Genomic DNA, 18400 nt, shown 5'->3' with positions numbered 1-18400 from the left:
CTAAAAGTCGGAGGGTGAACTTTCAGAAATGTAGCAAGTGTCATTGAACCGCCCTCATCATTATTGTTCCCATGATTTCCCTGATTTATCTGATTACCCAGTGCCTCGGCTGTCACCTGCATAGCTGCAGCCATATTTCCCAGGGCAGCCATAAAGTCTACTGGATCAGTCCCTATGGGGGCAGGAGTAACGGTGCCTGTCCTACCTCTACCTCGCCCGCGACCGCGTCCGCGAGTTGACATCTGGTCCCTATATACACCAAACAAGTGATATTAAGTTGATCAGTCTCAATATCGCAAGTCTAATGCTTTAAGTTCCAAATGCATGCTCACAAACGTTTATGCCATATATATCAGTCAGATATCCTAATAGCACATAAACACATATACAGAGAATGCACAGAAGTACAATCAGTCCGTCTTTCAGGCTCTATAGGAACGAACTGCTCTGATACCATAATGTAACACCCTACCACATTAAGCTTTACGCTTAAGTCGTAAAACAGAGGTGGTGTGGTATTACGACCTCTAAAATAAAATGAGTACACATAATAGCAGAAGAATTATAATATGCTAGGAGCCTTGAAGAATAGAGGAAATAAAAATCGCGAATATAAAAGCGCAACGCTCGAGAAATGAGTTAACTTGCGTGCAAAGAAAGCTACAGCTATCAAGTGTCAAGTAACCCAAAACAGGAACAGAGAGTCAAAGATACAAAATAACGAGCTCCTGACTCAGCCTGCGAAGTCAAGACTGGCCGGAGAATATACACACATATATACATATATATACATATCCAAAACCCAAATGTACATAAATAAAATCCTGCCTCTCCATACACCTCTAGGAGGATAAAAAAGAATAAGTTATGTGGAGAGAAAGCTAAGTACATATATATACATCATAGGATAACAAAATAACCCAGTAACCACTCCGCTTCAAGAGTCCAGACGCCTAACGAGATGCCTCTCGACCTGCATCTGAAAATCAACAACATAGTATGGAATGAGAACCGGAGGTTCTCAGTATGGTAAATGTGCCACACACATAATATATAAGGTCCTGGGAATGCCAGAGGCAATCCTAGAACGCCGACACTCAGATTATAGAGCTTAAAGTATTAAATAGAAGCCATAAAAGGTGGTTTACTAAGGATATTTAAACCTAACTTGGTACACGTGGTGGCAAGCCACGACACTTAATCCAGGGAATCTCGTATCTCAGATTATTCAAATTCATAAGCCATATAAATAATTTAATTATAATTCATCAACTTCAACATCATTCTCAATTGTATCTCATTCATCATCATACATTAAACATAATCAATCCTTATCCTTCATTATCACACCTCTCATTCCGTCCATCAATAGCTCCAATTCAAAACATAATTTATTCTTTTCTAAACAAATCAAACTTAAAACATGCTCATTTTCCTAATAACTATAAATCAAATCATATAACCCTTGAATCTAAATCTTTTTAAATAATCATATAAACAACATCTCTAATTTTTATAAAATTTCGGCAGCATCTCCTCTAAAACTCGGACTTTGCCACCCTTTTCGGGTCCAAACCTGCTTTCTTTTCCATTCAACATACCCTTCCTCATCATCATATCAGTCACCACAATAAATCTACCTCAGATCAACAATTATACTCATACAATATTCAAATCCAACAACCAAAATTTAACTAAGGATTATAGTTCACAAATCTTAGGCTTCTAACACAAAATGCCTCAAATCAATAATTCACCAAATTATTAGTTAATCAACAAGTACCTAACCAACCATGTTCATCAACAATAACATTCAACCATAATTCTCTCCAAATTAACATAACAACATTCACCATCCAAAATTAATAACTAATTATCCAATAAACTTCAACCAAATATATTCATCGACAAATTACTAAACATTAAACATACACCTGCATTCCAACTTATCATATGGTCGTCTAGCCTAAGTTTTCACAGAACATTATATATTAAATGCAAGAAACCTAAACCATACCTTGGCCGATTTCCACGTAACGACCAAAGCAAATTATTTAAAACCAAGGCAGCCCCTCAAAATTCAACTAATCAGCTTCCTCCAAGTTCCAATATTCACAATTTCAAGCTCCAATTATTTATTCACAACCTAATACACATTTATAACACATATATATCCAATTTAATACTCAAAGCTCAAATTTAATGAAATTAAGATAAAATTATCGTATCCTCATCTTACCCAAGCTTCACATAAGCAAGAGTAAACATTTTCCTCAAGCTAATTGGATCCTAAAACATCAGAAATTAAAGAAATTCAACATTCCCACTTAAAATTCGAAAATTGGGGGAAATGAAGGCTGAGTGTAAAATAATGAGTTACCTATGAAATTGTTCTGGTAGAAATGTAGAGCTCGACGCGGTGAACGCGTGGCCGCAAACGGTGTGGCGATCGGAGCTCGGACGGAGGAGTTACGTGCGTTGGAAAGTAACGTAAGGTTAGGGAAGATTTTCTCTTCTCTCCCCTGCTATGACTTCAGCGTATCATTTGCTGGAATGGGGAGGAAGAAGCCGTAATTCACTTAAACGTGCTGGGCTGGTTGGGCCCAGTTCAACCGGTCCGGTCCGTTCGGTCCAATTTTAGATCGTTTTCTTTGAAATTAGTGTCAAAATTCTCGTTTTGATGAGCTCTATCCTAATTTGATATAATATTCGTATTTCTAATCTTCCTTATTAAAAATTAATTTATTGACTAATTATTTACTAATTAATCGGGGTTTACAATTATAATTTCTATCAATCAATTAATTACAATTCAAATTGAATGATTATTTTGTTACGAAATTATTATTTTCTAATATATTTATGGGCAATACATATATTTTTAAAATGTTCGAACTTACGATGTTGTTTAAGTTGATTGTCGTTACGAGAATGACTCTAATTTATACATGTCTAAGGACTAGAATAGATTAAATATTATTTAAGTAATTTATTTCTAATATTGGTATTTGATTAAATTAGTTTTAGAGAAATTTAAATTGTTGACTCAATTTATATATTACGACTAATCTTTTTGAATATATTATTTTTATATTTTTTAATATAAATTTTTTTTCTGATTTTTAAGTTTATTTTTTTTCTTGGATATATGTATCATCTTTTTTTCTTATTTTATATTTCAGATTAGTAATGTAATTATTAAAAAAATATATTAAAAAAAATATTAAAACATCACTATTTAAAAAAGGGAAAGATACGTTAAAAAAAGAAAAACAAAAGATTAAAGCATCACTATTAGAAAAAAAAACCTGTTAATATGCGTATGAATGGGGTCGAGATTGAGAAATATATATGGATATAAAAAATAAAAAATTATTGCACGATTGTAGAATAAAAAATAATCATATATATATAACGAAATAATTATAACAAAAAATAATTAATATATATAATTTAAATATTTTTAATAACCGGTAACATGGAATTTAACAAAATATAATCATATATTTTTTTATTTATGTATATGTATATAATTATTTATGTATACGTATATATATTAAGAAAAACTACCATAATATATATATATATATAATTATTTAACAAAATTAATATATACGTATATATAAATAAAAATATTATAATTTCTGAAAATTACACATAAACTCTTTTTTTCTCAAATAAATTTATCTTAACTATATTACAATTAGCTTATGAATAATGCATGATTATATTAATTTAAGAAAATATATTCATTATAATTATATCAAATTAATATTTAATGCATTATTAAACTACTTATCAATTATCGATATTTTTAATCATTCTAATTATATCAATTGATATAGTTCTAATTCTCATTCAAGTACAATAATTTTATTAGAAGATAGTTGATGCACATATTAATAGTGACCCATTTAATTTGATAATAATAATAATAATAATAATAATAATAATAATAATAATAATAATAATAATAATATAATAATAATAATAATAATAATAAGGTCTGCACGGTATATGCATTATATTTTAAAAAGATAAAATATATTTTAAAAAAATGAGAGTATCAATAATCAATTGTGATTAATATCAATATCAATAATTAATTCTTATAATTATTTTTTGTACTATAAAGGCTATATATAGTGTTTTTTTTGTAGAATAAAAAAGGCTGTGATTCATAAAATTTTCGTAAAGTTATATCGTATGGACACAAGATTAATTAGATAACAAATTGAATTTTAATTAATATATTTTATTTTTTGCTCATATTTTTTATTAATTATTTTACTTTTTATATTTACAGTAAATATCGAATGTAAAAAAAATAATATTGAATGTTATCTATTTTATTTATTTAGACTCATAATTAAATTTGATATAATTATAGCAAGTATCTAAAATTAATAATAACATGATAATATAATAAAAAATGTAGCAATTTATGTATGCTTCCTATATAGCAATAATATTATATATATTTATATATCTTCTCTTTTAGCTCTTTTCTAAAAATATTGGTATATAATTAATGTCGATAACATATATATTGAGTAAGTATCTCTATTGAATTAATCATAAAGGTTAATAAAATATAATGGCATAAATTTTATCTAATTGTAGCAAGTATCTCCATTGAAAATATTTGCTAATTATCTAAGGATTAATAGTGAATTGTTACAATTATTTATTATCTAGAAAATTCGTACCTTAGATATAGAACTTCTTCTGTTAATTATTTTTCATACTTAAGTGATACTAACTACGATTCTATCAACAATATTACCTATGGTAGATTATGTAATGAAAAAGTTTGAAAAATAAATATAAGAATTATAAGGTTATGAAAAGTCCCATCCAAATTTGATAAGAACAAGATGACTTACATAGAAATGGTTCTCATTGATGATAAGGTAAGTTGATTATTTTCCATGATTCTCTCAAGTGATGCTAGGTCCATTTTATAAATATTTTTTGTTCATATTTTAAGTTTATTTGATAAGTAAACCCTTGCACGAATCAAAGACAGTGCGATTTTATAGATTTATAAGTGTGTGCTAATAGCCTTTATATTTAATTTGTTTTATAGTGTAATAATAGCCAATATATTTGTTGGTGGATTTAACTATTACTATATTATTTATAATCACATTCAGTATATATGTCTGATTTATTGAAAAAAGTAAATTATTAAAACCGATTAATAACTATTTTAGAGTTAATCTAATTAACACTAGATTAAAAAAAAATACATAACATATTACTTTTTTATTAATTAAATTATTATACTTTAAATTAATTTAAAAAAATAATTTAAAATTATAAATTCAATCTTATTACATGCATGTCACGGATAATTACACTTGTTACGAGTATAAAATTAAAGAAAATGCTACATGTACAACACTAATTAACCTTTAATAAACTTTTATTAATATTTAATTATTTTTTCATTAAAACATATCCCTATTTTTAGGGTACATATCTATAAATATTTTTAATTCAAATAATAAAAACATAAATCAATCTAACTTCTCTCCAACTTTATAGTCAACTATTAGGACTTTGCTTCTTTTTACCCAACCTCCCATAACAAATCTGATTTGTTGTTCCTTTTTTTTATCGTAATTTTCACACTGTGAAGCACCCTCGCAATCAAACATAATTTGTTATTAGTTGCATTAGTGAATTTCAAAAACAAGAACCTCCCAGCCGAAGTCTTTCTCATTTTCATCGGTGAAGGTAGCTGAAACACCCTTTAATCTTCATTGGTGAAAAGTATAACCACTTTTTATATCTGTGCTTAGTTAATGTTATGAAATATCATATTCATTATTTTTAATTATATTTAAAAATAAACAAGAAAATTCTAGTCTTATTTAATTGGAACAAGTTTGATTTTATTTAATTTTATTAATAGAATTGTTACGAATAAAGTATTTTGTACTTAATTAATTTGAGTAAAAAAATAAATAAAAAATCTAGAATTTACGAGAGAAAATATAGCTGATATAGTCATAATAATTGTGTTTTTATTTTTCAATTATAACACATCTAATAGTATGATATTATATACAAAATATTTTTAAAACACATCTAAAATCGTAAAAATCTAGTTTTTAAATATACATGTTTTCAAAATCGTAAATTTCTAGTTTTTAAATAAAAACGCACATAAACTATTTTATACTTAATTAGTTTGAGTAAAGAAGCAAATAAAAAATCTAGAGTTTACAAGAGAAGATGTAACTAGTATAATCATAATAATTGTGTTTTTATTTTTCAATTATAACACATCTAATAGTATGATATTATATACAAAATATTTTTAAAATACATCCATAATTGTTATAATATATTTTTAAAACACATTCATAATCGTTATAATATATTTTCAAAGTTGAATTTTAAATTTTGATTCATTTGAATTTTAGTTGTGTACTTAATTATAATATATTTTTATATTAAATGTATTAATTTTGAAACAAAAATTTAAGATTTAAATTTTAAATTTTAGTTTGATTTAATTTGAATTTTAAATATGGATTTAATTTTTAAAGACACTAAATTTATTTATATTTTTTAGATGTGTTTATTTTATTTTTTTGAATTATTATAAAAAAAAGGCTGAATATTGTATCATTCTAAAGGATACCTAGTTGAGTTGTAAAATTAAAACAAACTTGACTTTATCCTTTCTGTAATAGCCAATAAAGTTTGCTTTATTCAAACTAACAATAATAAACTTAAATATTGTTATTATACTTAAAAGCTTTTTTGTAGAAAAAGCAGAAAGAGGAAGGGAGGGATGGGGAGAGAGAGAAGCATCGAAGAGGGAAATAGTGTTGTGGCAGCAAAGTGCCAGTGGTAGAAGAAGAATCCACTTGCTAGTTGCGCACAAAAAATGTTACTTCATCACTTCATTCCTCTTCTATAGCTTCTTCTCAACTCAAAGTAACAAGTTTACATAATCACAACAAAAATCATAGAACACTTCTTCCCCACCCACCCTCTCCTTCGATCATTGGGTGAGTTACTATGAGGAGGAACAGTGTTCTGTTATTGTATTCTCTCATTGCACTTGCCGCTTACTTCTCTCTTCGATTTCAAGCTCAAGCTGCTCCTGCAGGTAACCCCAAAAATATGAAAAGCCAAGGAAAATTTCAGTGTCCCGGTTTCTTTAATTAGTTCGATTTCCCAATTCTTTAATGGGCTCTGCTAAATTTTGAATCTTTTTGCTTTATGTTGATGAGTGCCAATTGATTCCCTTCTTACTTTGCATGTTTTTTTTCAAAAGTGGGTATGCTTTTCTTTCTTTCTTTCTTTTTTTCGTTTTTTAGCTTGATAATTAATTTAATTAATGTTGGTAAATCAGGGCCATTGATTAACCATCTTTCTTCACTTCTCAAATGGACAAGGTCTAGTGCCTCCAAGACGCCAAATTCAGGTTCATTTTGCAGTGATGATAATAATAATAGCTTCGTGATTTGTGTGGTACATCACATTCTTATGGTTTAGTATGTAAATGTAAGTGTACTTTGTTGTTGTTATTATTCTTTTTCCTTTTCAGATGGGAGTGTTCTTCAATTTGAGAATGGCTATGTAGTTGAGACTGTTGTGGAAGGAAATGAAATTGGGGTCATTCCTCATAGGATCCGTGTGTCTGAGGAAGATGGCGAACTCTATGCTGTGGATGCAACCAATAGCAACATTGTTAAAATTACCCCCCCATTGTCGCAATGTATGGTTGCTCTTATCCTCTTGAACTTTGATTCTTATAATAACTATTCATAGCAAATTTGATTTGCTAAATAGTAACATATACATAATTTGTCCCTAGGATATTCCTACTTTCACATAATTTATTTAGGTCTGTATTTTGCTTTTACTTACTTGTTCCTCCTGTTATTGTTCTCTTGTACTTCAGATAGTAGAGGAAGATTGGTGGCTGGATCATTTCAGGGTCACACTGGGCATGTGGATGGAAAGCCAAGTGACGCTCGTTTTAATCATCCCAAAGGCATAACCATGGATGATAAAGGGAATGTTTATGTTGCTGACACTCAGAATATGGCCATCAGAAAGATCGGCGATGCTGGTAAGTGTTAATTGACTTTAAAATATTTATGGAATTAGTTTGGAATAACATGCTCTATGGTAGAATGAAGTTTTAACATAAGAGTCATAATAGCAACTCAATATAGAGGCCTTACCAGAGATGCAATATGAAGTTCCTTTGAATCTGGAAGTTTCCCTGCATGCATAATACACGATCGTATGATTGTTTATTTCAGATAATGATTAGTGGAAATGGTGAGGAAGGATAATGTTAATGATCTTTGCAATTGTTGTTAAAGGTGTGACAACCATCGCTGGTGGGAAGTCAACTGTTGCAGGCTATAGAGATGGACCAAGTGAGGATGCTAAATTCTCAAATGATTTTGATGTTATATACGTTAGGCCCACCTGTTCCTTGTTGGTCATTGATAGAGGAAATGCTGCTCTTCGGCAAATCTCCCTTGAACAGGAGGATTGTGATTCTCAATCAAGTTCAGTTTCCAGTACAGGTTCAAAGTCTTACCTTCAGTTTGATATGTTTTTGTTATTCAAATTATATCTCGATATAAGATCATAACTATCTGGTACTTTTCCTGCATATTCCAAACATGTCATAACAATACAGGAAAATTTTGAATAATTTAGTTCATTTAACTGAAGGGTCTACTCAGTCCTTGACTCCTAGTCTTAAATACTGTGTCGTATTCCATAAGTGGAGGGAAATGGAACAATGAGTAAACCCCCTTCCTTCCCTTCAAAATGAAATTCACAAAGACACCTTGAGTTTATTTAATGCATACAACAATACCTAGTTAGCAACAACCAAGGCTTCTTCCCTGTGTGATGGGTTGGCTACATAGATTAAACATTTCCATATCGTCCTACCATAAAGCCTAAGATAAAAGGTCTACCATATCTTCCAAATAGGCAGTGGCAATCTTCTCTCTAATGCATTTAACCTAATCCTCTTTGGTCTAGTATGTTCACTCTTCAAATGCAAGTATGCAATTCCTGATCTATGTAACATTGAATTTATTTAATCTCATAATATCTCTAGAATTGTAGCTCTTTGTTTTTTTTTTTTCTTTTCGTTTTAAGCAAGGGTTTAGCCGACCCCACTTAGTGGGACAAGGCTTTGTTGTTGTTGTTTTAAGCAAGGGTTTAGTACATAAAATATTTAAATTGGTAGGCGCTTTTGGGACATGTGAGTTTGCTGTACTCAGCCAAGAAGGAAAATAATGTGGAATACGGGTCTGAAATCTTGTCTAGTAGCTGCATCTTAATTTAGTCTGTTACATTCTCCCCATCGCCCACTATTTTTCTGATTGCCGATTTTGTGGGTTTTTACTGCAGATATCCTTACAGTTGTTGGTGCTATCATATTGGGATATGCGACGTGCATGCTTCAGCAGGGATTCGGTCCTTCGTTCTTCTCCAAAACTGTAGTATCTGTATGTCCACTTTGCTTCAATAAGATTTGTAATAGAATTTTCAGACGTATATGATTTATTACACTCCATTAACCTTGCAGCGACCATCGGAAGGAGAGTTCAAAGCGCACGCAAGCCATGAGAAAACCATGCCGATCCTGGAGAACTCTAAAGAGGAGCCGGGATGGCCATCTTTTGGGCAACTTCTTGTTGATCTTTCTAAGCTATCCCTTGAAGCATTGGCTGGTGCATTCACTCAATTCATACCCTCGCGTCTCAAATCGAACGGCCCCACGAGAGGCCTAACACCACTGAAAGATCGTCTCAAGATGCCTGAAGATGAAGTGCAGCAACCTCCCTTGGTCAATAGGCAAAGTGCTCCAGCTCCTGCTCCTCTTACTGGAACTCGGCATCCTGCTACTCCTACAGAACCTCGGCAGGTCCATACTTCAAGCACAGCTGAGAAACACTCAGAAATGAAGCCCCGGAAGATAAAATCAAGCAGTTCCAAGGATCCCTCTTTGTCAAGTAAGCATCATTCATCGTCTAAACGAGCCGAGTATGCTGAATTCTACGGATCAACTGAAATCCCACCGTACACTAAATCTAAGGTCCCGAAAGAAAGGCCAAGACATAGGTCACGAGAAAAGAGCGGAGAAGTTGTTTACGGAGCAGTCAGGGCCGAGCCAAAACCGGCCGAGACAAGGACCGTTGATTACAACAATCCCAAGTTTGATCACTACAGTATGAGGACTAAGTATGCATCTGGGGAAGCCTTCCGCTTCAACTCTCAGTAGCAAGTTTTGAATGGCTTTGTTTTTTAGCTTCTGATTCTGTTACAATCATCCATTATTGAGTATGTGCAATTGGGCACCTAAATCTGTCTGTAACTGAAGATATATTATATAAGTAAAGATTCTGTTATGAGAAAACCATTGGAGGATTAATTGTAACCCTTGTGCTGGAAAAAGAACTAGTAGCAAAATTAGCATTCTTCTTTGCTTAATTGAAGCATTTATGATTGAACACAAGGATGGTGGTAACATGTTACTATTAATTAGATTTTCTCGTGAGACTCAAGTCTAGTCTTCTTATTCAATAAAGGGGAATTTAGAGCATCTCCAACGCACCAATTTTTCAAGGTTCCACTTCTTCTTTCTCTGACACAATAGAGTCCCAACTATTGGAGAGAAAGAGAATAGCATCCCTGCTCATGGATCGAGGAAGAAGAGTCCCTGTTCAGAGGGACTTGTAATTTGCAAAGGATAACTTGCCATGTGGCAAGTAATCTTTAAAAAAAAATTATATTAAATTATAATTAATTAAATAATTATATTAAATAATTAAATAATAATTAATTAATTACTAATTATAATAAGTTATTATAATTAGTAATTAATTATTATTTAATTATTTAATTATTTAAATAATTATTATTTAAATTATATTAAATTATAATTAATATTATTTAAATAATTATATTTTTATTTAATTAATAATTTATAGTTATTTAAATTATAATTATAAATAATTATAAAAAATTAATATTAAATATTATTTATTTTTATATTAAATTATAATAACTAAATTTATTTATATAAAAAATATTTTATACACATTACAAAATAATTTTTGGTTGGATTATTTATTTTTATTTATAAAATTTAAAATGCTAACTACATTACAAATAATTTTTTTTTAATCTTAATATTTTCAATAGTGAATTATTTTTAAATTTATAAATTTAAATTACATTATTGAAAAAAATTAATTACATTAATTTCAAGTATTTTAATTAATTAATTAAGTGGGACCACAACAGGGACTAAAGTTAGTTCCTCCTAATGGAGAAGAGAGAGATGTTTTGAGTTCCTATTTACTGTTTATGACGCAAAAGCTGATGTGGAGTTACTTTTTATGACAGGTGGGCCATAAACAGGAACTAGGATGAGTTCCCTACTGGAGATGGTCTTATATATACCTACTTTAAGGTCAAGGAATATTGTGTATTATTATTATTATTTTAGTCAGTTTCAAAGTTTGTTTGGGTGCGATTAAGCTATTAGAAAATGAATAATTTTTTTTTTAATTTTTAGTATGTTTGGCAAAATTTTAGTAATAATAGTAAAATTATTAGGAAAAAAAAGTCTTTTTTAGAAGTTACAATTTATATTTTTTAAAAGATATTTTTAGCTTAATAAATAAATAAAAAAGTAAAGTATATTTTTTATCTTTGAAATTTGGCAAAAGTTTTAAAAATACCTCTAAGTTTTATTTTGTTTCAATTTGTCCCAAAAGTTTTCGATTTGCATCAAATATACTCCTGATGGCTAAATTTTCAAAAAATTTAAAACCAATCTAACAAAAATACATGAAAATTATTCTTGATTTGCTTGAGTTGAATATTGTTTTTATGAAATTGTTGTTGAATTAGTCTTAAATTTTTTGAAAAATTAGCCGTCAGGAGTATATTCGATGCAAAATCGAAAACTATTGGGACAAAATTGAAATAAAATAAAACTTAAGAATATTTTTGAAATTTTTATTAAACTTCAGGACAAAAAGTATACTTTACCCTAAATAAAAAATGTTTTTATGTTGTTGTATCTAAACATAATTATTAGATAAAAAGATATTTTTATATGAGATATTTATATATGAAATTACTTTTATTTTTTTGATTTTTTTTCCAAAAGATCACTTGAAAAAAATTGTTTTCATAAAAATCCACCCAAATAAACCCTTATTATTAAGATAAAGTATTGATTTGGTCTCTCAAATTTATGTTGAAAATCAAAATAATTTCTAACCTTATTTTATTGACAAAATTGTCTCCAAGGCTAATAAAATAAAATAAAATAAAAACTAAAAAAATAAATAATGTAAAAAACTAAATTATTTGAAATCTTCTCATTTGAACCTACCAATATAATTGCATTGCATGTTGCTCTGCTTTACAATTTCCTTTGTTTGATCTTTAATTATGTTAATTTCATTTTGATATTGCAATTTTAAATTATATAAAAAAGTCATCAATTATTATTTGTTTTTCTTTTTTTTACCTAATTTAATTTTATAATTATTATTTTTTCTACTTTTTCACAACTAATTTGCACTAGGGACAATTCCATCCAAAATTTAAAGTCACTTGACAAAAGTAGTTTAGAACTTTCCAATAATATTAGAAATTATTACATAAAAATACGTTGAGGATTATTTGATTTTTAGGATAAATCTTAAAGATTAAAACAATACTTCACTTGTTTCATTATATAAATTTATTTTAGATATATTAATAATATAAAATATTTTATAAATTTGTCCAATTACATTAGGTTTTTTATATGATTATTTAAAATAATAAATATAAAAAATAGTTTTTATTGGCATCTTAATATATAATTAGATGCTTTTACATATACAATAATCTGTGATTACAAGGTAAAATATTTTGAAGAACTACTTATATTTTTAAATAAAAAGTATAAGCTTTTCATTTTATATTTAATAAATAAAAAAGTTAATATACTTATACTTGCAGCTTTTAAAAAATAAATGTACTTTTGAAAGTATTTTAAGTCAAAATTTTTAAAATTGATTTATACTTATTAAAATTAAAAAGTCTAATATAACATTATGTATTAATTAATTTTTAAATTTATTTCTTATATTTATGTCTATTATAATATTTTTAAATTTTAAAAATTATTTTATTAAATATAAGAGAAAAAGACAAATAAGTCTTTGAATTTTTGGCCCGTAGATATTCAAAGTTTCGAGGATTTGAAAATACATTTAAGTCTCTGACCTTCTCAAAATCTGGACACATTGATCCCTCTGTTCACTTAGGTCTGTTAGACCCAACGGAAAAATCAAACGTAGCTTTCGTTGTACTGATCTGATCGATACAGATGCACATGTAGGAGAATTTTTAAAATGGAACAAATTAAACAAAAAAATTAATGTGTCCAAATTTTGAGAAAATCATGAATTTAAATATATTTTTAAATTTTCAGGATTTAAATATTCACAGACTAAAAAGTCATGGATCAATTTATCATTTTTTTAAATATAATTATTGTTATTTATACTTATTAAAAATTATTTTTAATTTGATTTATCAAATATAAATAAAGTAAAATTTAAAAGATTATCTTTTAAAATATAATTTTCATATTTTTTTTTAGAGAAAAAACGTTTACCAAACTAAGTCCACGTATCATTTGGATTGATGGATCTAAAAGCCTATATGCATGACTTTTTTATTTTTACCGTTGTATTTTTGTCTTAGTACATCATAGGACTCTCAATACATGGGTTCCTAAAGCCATACTCGAACTCATGCATGACTTAGTTGGTTAAAAATCTGCAAGAAATGTTTCTGGCTTTATCCGTTTGACCATTAAACACGCACGAGAATCCACCTAACACGTTTTTCTTTTCAAGTGCAAGAGAAAGTAAGAACACAACTTTTCATAATTGTTGTTAGCACTTAACATGGTGTTACTGAGCTGTACTCACACGAGCCAACACCTCACATGAATTAAAGAAAAAAGAAGTTATCCTTAATATGACTTTATTGTTATCGTTCATATAGACTAAATTCTAAGAAATTATTCCTCAGAAAAGGTTTTGTTAATTAACTTTGTACAAGACTTTGCTGTTACAAGTTGAGGAATGGATCAAAAATTTATTGGTCTTGGTGATGACGTGATCGATTCTCTAGAACAGCGATAGTCCGATAGTGGTATCTGTAAAAATATTCCGATACTCAAGTTAAAATAGTTCTAAGAGGTAAGAGTGAGGGTTAGGAGTGTGTAACTAGAGATGACAAAAATTCTCGAGAGGCAATACCTACCAAAGAGCGAATATGGGAACAGTTTTGTATCCGCGGAAATGGGGGTGGAGACCCGTTTATTTTACGGGACAGAGGTGGAGATAAAGGTCCCCACCCCGTGAAGACCGTTTAATTCCCATATATATGAAATGACCTAAATACCCATGTGATATATATATGAGTTTCAGTGTTTCACTTGATTTAAAATCCTAATTCCTAACTGTCATTCTTTTCTGTCACTGTTTTCTCTTATCACTTCTCTGAAATTCAAATCCTATCCTCTCACCAATCACCACCGCTGTCTGCCATCTCCTACCTCCTCACCGCACAACGCGCCTATTCCCAATCGAAGAGAACATCGTCCTTGCCACTTGACCCAACCAAAGACAACGTCATCGTCGCCGCCTCACCCAGCCGAAGATAAGTCATCGTTGTCGCCCACTCAGTCAAAGTGAAATCGTCATCGCTGCCCCACCCAACCGAAGAGAAGTCGTCGCCGCTGCTAAACCCAACCGAGGCAGAAGTCTCGCCGTCACCATCACATCAGAGCCTCTTCGGCGGTAAGTCAGCCTCTGATTTCTTGATTCCTTGGACTTTTTGTGATTTATGCTTCTTTTATTTTTGTGATATTTGAGTTTTTCTGTCTGAGATTTTATTTCTCTGAGTTATGTGATTCTTGTGACTTTTTATTTCTATTATTCTATTTATGTGATTTCTGATTTCTGCCATTTTATTTCTTGATTCATGGGATTTTCTATGATTTCCGCTAATTTATTTCTATAATTCTTGGGTTTTTTGCGATTTCTGAGATTTTATTTCACTGATTTTTGTGATTTTTGGGATTTTATTTTTGTAATTTCTGTGATTTTCTGATTTCTGTGATTCTATTTATAGGATTTATGTGATTTTCTAATTTCTACGATTCTATTTCCCGATTCCTGTAATTTTTTGTGATTGCTGTGATTTTATTTTTGTGATTCTTGGGATTTTATACAATTCTTAGGATATTATTGTTGATTTATTATATGATTTTTTTTATGTAGGATTCACACAAATCGAAATCTACCATAACTACCATTACATGATGAAAGAAGGCTTTTAGAATGCGATAAATATGTTTAGTATTTAGATATGTTTAGTTATTTCCCTATCACTAAACATAGGATAGTTCACAAAAATAGAAATGAAGGAGATACAAAATAAAAGTTCAGCAAAGGAAACACATAAAAGAAGGGTACCAACCTACGGTGGAATATGAAGAGGGAAAGAGGTGAAACGTGAACAACCAAACCCAATGGCAGCACCAACAGCAGAGGAAGAAGAAAATGGCACAAGCAAAAAAGTCACAGGAGTGTAAAAACAAGCAGTTACAGCAAAGAAACCAAGAAAATAAACTCCCAAATAATTTGAATGGTATTACCAATGGATGAGGGTTGAAGTCCTATCACCAAGAAAAGCAACGGATAGATAGCGAAATGACCAAGCGCACCAAACATCACGAAATTTTGATCTCGTCCGAAGGTAAGGGGTGACGCTCCGTCCTCCCATGTGAGGCTTGCGAACCCCCAAATACTTACGAAGAAACAAGCTTACCCAGTGATAAGACTAAGCATACCCGATCCCCAGATCCCCTGTTGGAGCAGCTGCAACCCGGATGCCCGGGTATGGGCCACCTCTCGGCCCAGACCAGCCCAATAACCACAAATCCCTAACCAACATTCAAATTCAAACACTTCCCTTATCTTAACCAACAAGATTAGATAAGATAACAACTGCAAACTATATAAAGGGAGCCAGGGACTCCCTCAAGTACGTTACGCATAGGGATGGCAACAGGTCCCCATGGGGTGTGGACATACCCCATTGGACGAAGGGTACCTCCAAAGGCTCTGGGATGAAGGGGTCGTGTTAGGAGGTGGTGAGGAGGCGGGGCAATATGATCTGGTGCTCGCCGATGAGAATGGGAAGGTTTGCTAGCTCGTCTTGGATTCCCCTCGCATCTCGAACTGGATTTGGGTGCACGGACCCTTGTTTACCAGTTAGGGGTTCAGTTACCTTTTTCTGAATTTTAGAGGGCTCTTCTGAACTGGGTTTCCATGACGCCATATCAATTGCATCCGAATAGATGGGCGTCTATTCGGACCTTTGAGTTGGTGTGTGGTATTTTGGAGATACTGGCTCGGTTTGAGGTATTCTTGTTTTTCTTCTTGTGTACCATTCCGCACAAGAAGGGAAAACATAGGAAGGGGTATATCTCATTTCGTGCTCAAACAAACCACCGAATCTTTGACTTGTTCAACGATTTATTTCATGGATTCAAGGCGGAGTACTTCAAGGTTCGTCCCGCCGAGGGTTACCATCCTTTTTGGCTATCGCCAGAGGGGGTGCGCTGGATTTGCGCATATTGAAAATTTGGGGCCGGGGCTTCCTATCTCACGAGGATGACCTACAAGGAGTTGTCTCCTGAGAATAAGGATATTGACAATGTCTTGTTGGCACTTTTTAGGGATAGGCCTCTGATAAACCACTATTTTATGGTTTACAATGTGTTTAATTGTGTGGTTTTATCATGGTCTTTACCCACTTATTCATATAATTAGCATGCATTTATATTTCCTTCCTAAAATTATTACATGATTGAAAACATGCTTCTTTGGTCTTAATTTAGCTAATCTTAATCCTCTCTTATTACCATTCGATGCCTTGATCTCTGTGTTAAGTGTTTCAGACTTTATAGGGCATGAATGAGTGAGAGATTGGGAAGGAAGCTTGCAAAAATGGAAGGAACACAAGAAATTGAGGAGATGACCAGTGAGAAGTGACGTGTACGTGTCAGCAACGCGACTGTGCGGAAGAAAGGAATTCGCAGTGACGCGGCCGCATGAGTGACGCGGACGTGCGGATTGGAAAAGCAGAAGCGACGCGGAGGCATGGACGACGCGCCCGCATGGAAAAGAAAAACGCCGAATGACGCGTCCGCGTGAATGACGCGTCCGCGTGACGTGCGCGATCTGCAGAATCACAAAAGTCGCTGGCAGAGATTCTGGGCCGGATTTCAACCCAGTTTTTGGCCCAGAAACACAGATTAAAGTCAGGGAACATGCAGAGACTCAAGAGGTTTTCATAATTCACAATTTTAGGTTTTAGATGCAGTTTTTAGAGAGAGAGGTTCTCTCCTCTCTCTTAGGAATTTAGGATTAGAATTTTTAGAAATTAGGAATATTACTTTTTCATCACAGGTTCAATGTTCTTTAATTTATGTTTCTCTTCTACTTTGGATACTCTAATACTTTTATCTGTTTATTTATTATTTATGTTGCCCATTTGATTCATAAATCTTTTCATGTTAGATTTAAATTTATATTTAAATACAATTGAGGTATTTTCAGATCTATGATTTTCATTTAGCTTTTTATATCCTTGGCTTTAATTGATTAACTGGAAGCTCTTGAGTTATCAACTATTCATGATTGATTGTTATGTCGGCTAATTAATTTGAATTTCACTAACTTTAGTCTTTCCTTAGGAGTTGGCTAGGACTTGAGAAATCTAACCAATTGGTTCACTGGACTTTTCCTTGCTTACGCAAAGGTTAACTAAGTGGGATTAACTTCCATTCTCATAGGAGTAACTAGGATAGGACTTCCGAATTTTCATATCTTGCCAAAAGTTTATTTTATAGTTAATTATTTATTTTATTTGTCATTGAATTTACTTGTTCCTCACTTTCAAAACCCCAATTTACAAAAACCCATAACCAATAATAAGAACATACCTCCCTGCAATTCCTTGAGAAGACGACCCGATGTTTGAATACTCGGTTATCATCAATTTTAAAAGGGTTTGTTACTTGTGACAACCAAAACGTTTGTAAGAAAGGTTGATTGCTTGGTTTAGTAACTATACTTACAACGAGAGTTTACTATAACTTCTAAACCATCAATCCTCAGATCTTTCAGCCTCTTAATCCTCGTGGCATAATTGGGGATCCCGAGGGGGACAGGTCCTATATTGGTATGTTCTTTGTTGTTCTTTGAGTTTACTTGCTTATTTGTTCCCATTATCATAACTTATG

General features: G+C 31.1%; 1 protein-coding gene across 1 annotated transcript; it reads left to right on the top strand.

Annotated features, from left to right (window-relative positions):
• The first annotated feature begins 6794 nt into the window (after window positions 1–6794).
• LOC130940213 (uncharacterized) lies at window positions 6795–10475 on the top strand. Its single transcript, XM_057868287.1, has 7 exons — window positions 6795–7129; window positions 7376–7447; window positions 7571–7741; window positions 7928–8098; window positions 8358–8567; window positions 9412–9509; window positions 9590–10475. Exons 1-7 carry the CDS (start codon window positions 7039–7041, stop codon window positions 10283–10285), a joined length of 1509 nt encoding a protein of 502 aa, XP_057724270.1. The 5' UTR covers window positions 6795–7038; the 3' UTR covers window positions 10286–10475.
• Window positions 10476–18400: the final 7925 nt, after the last annotated feature.

The sequence above is a fragment of the Arachis stenosperma genome, chromosome 7 (genome assembly GCF_014773155.1).
Source record: "Arachis stenosperma cultivar V10309 chromosome 7, arast.V10309.gnm1.PFL2, whole genome shotgun sequence".
NCBI lineage: Eukaryota > Viridiplantae > Streptophyta > Magnoliopsida > Fabales > Fabaceae > Arachis > Arachis stenosperma.
The sequence above is the reverse complement of the archived record's forward strand: the minus strand, read 5'-3'. Positions and strand labels throughout refer to the sequence as shown.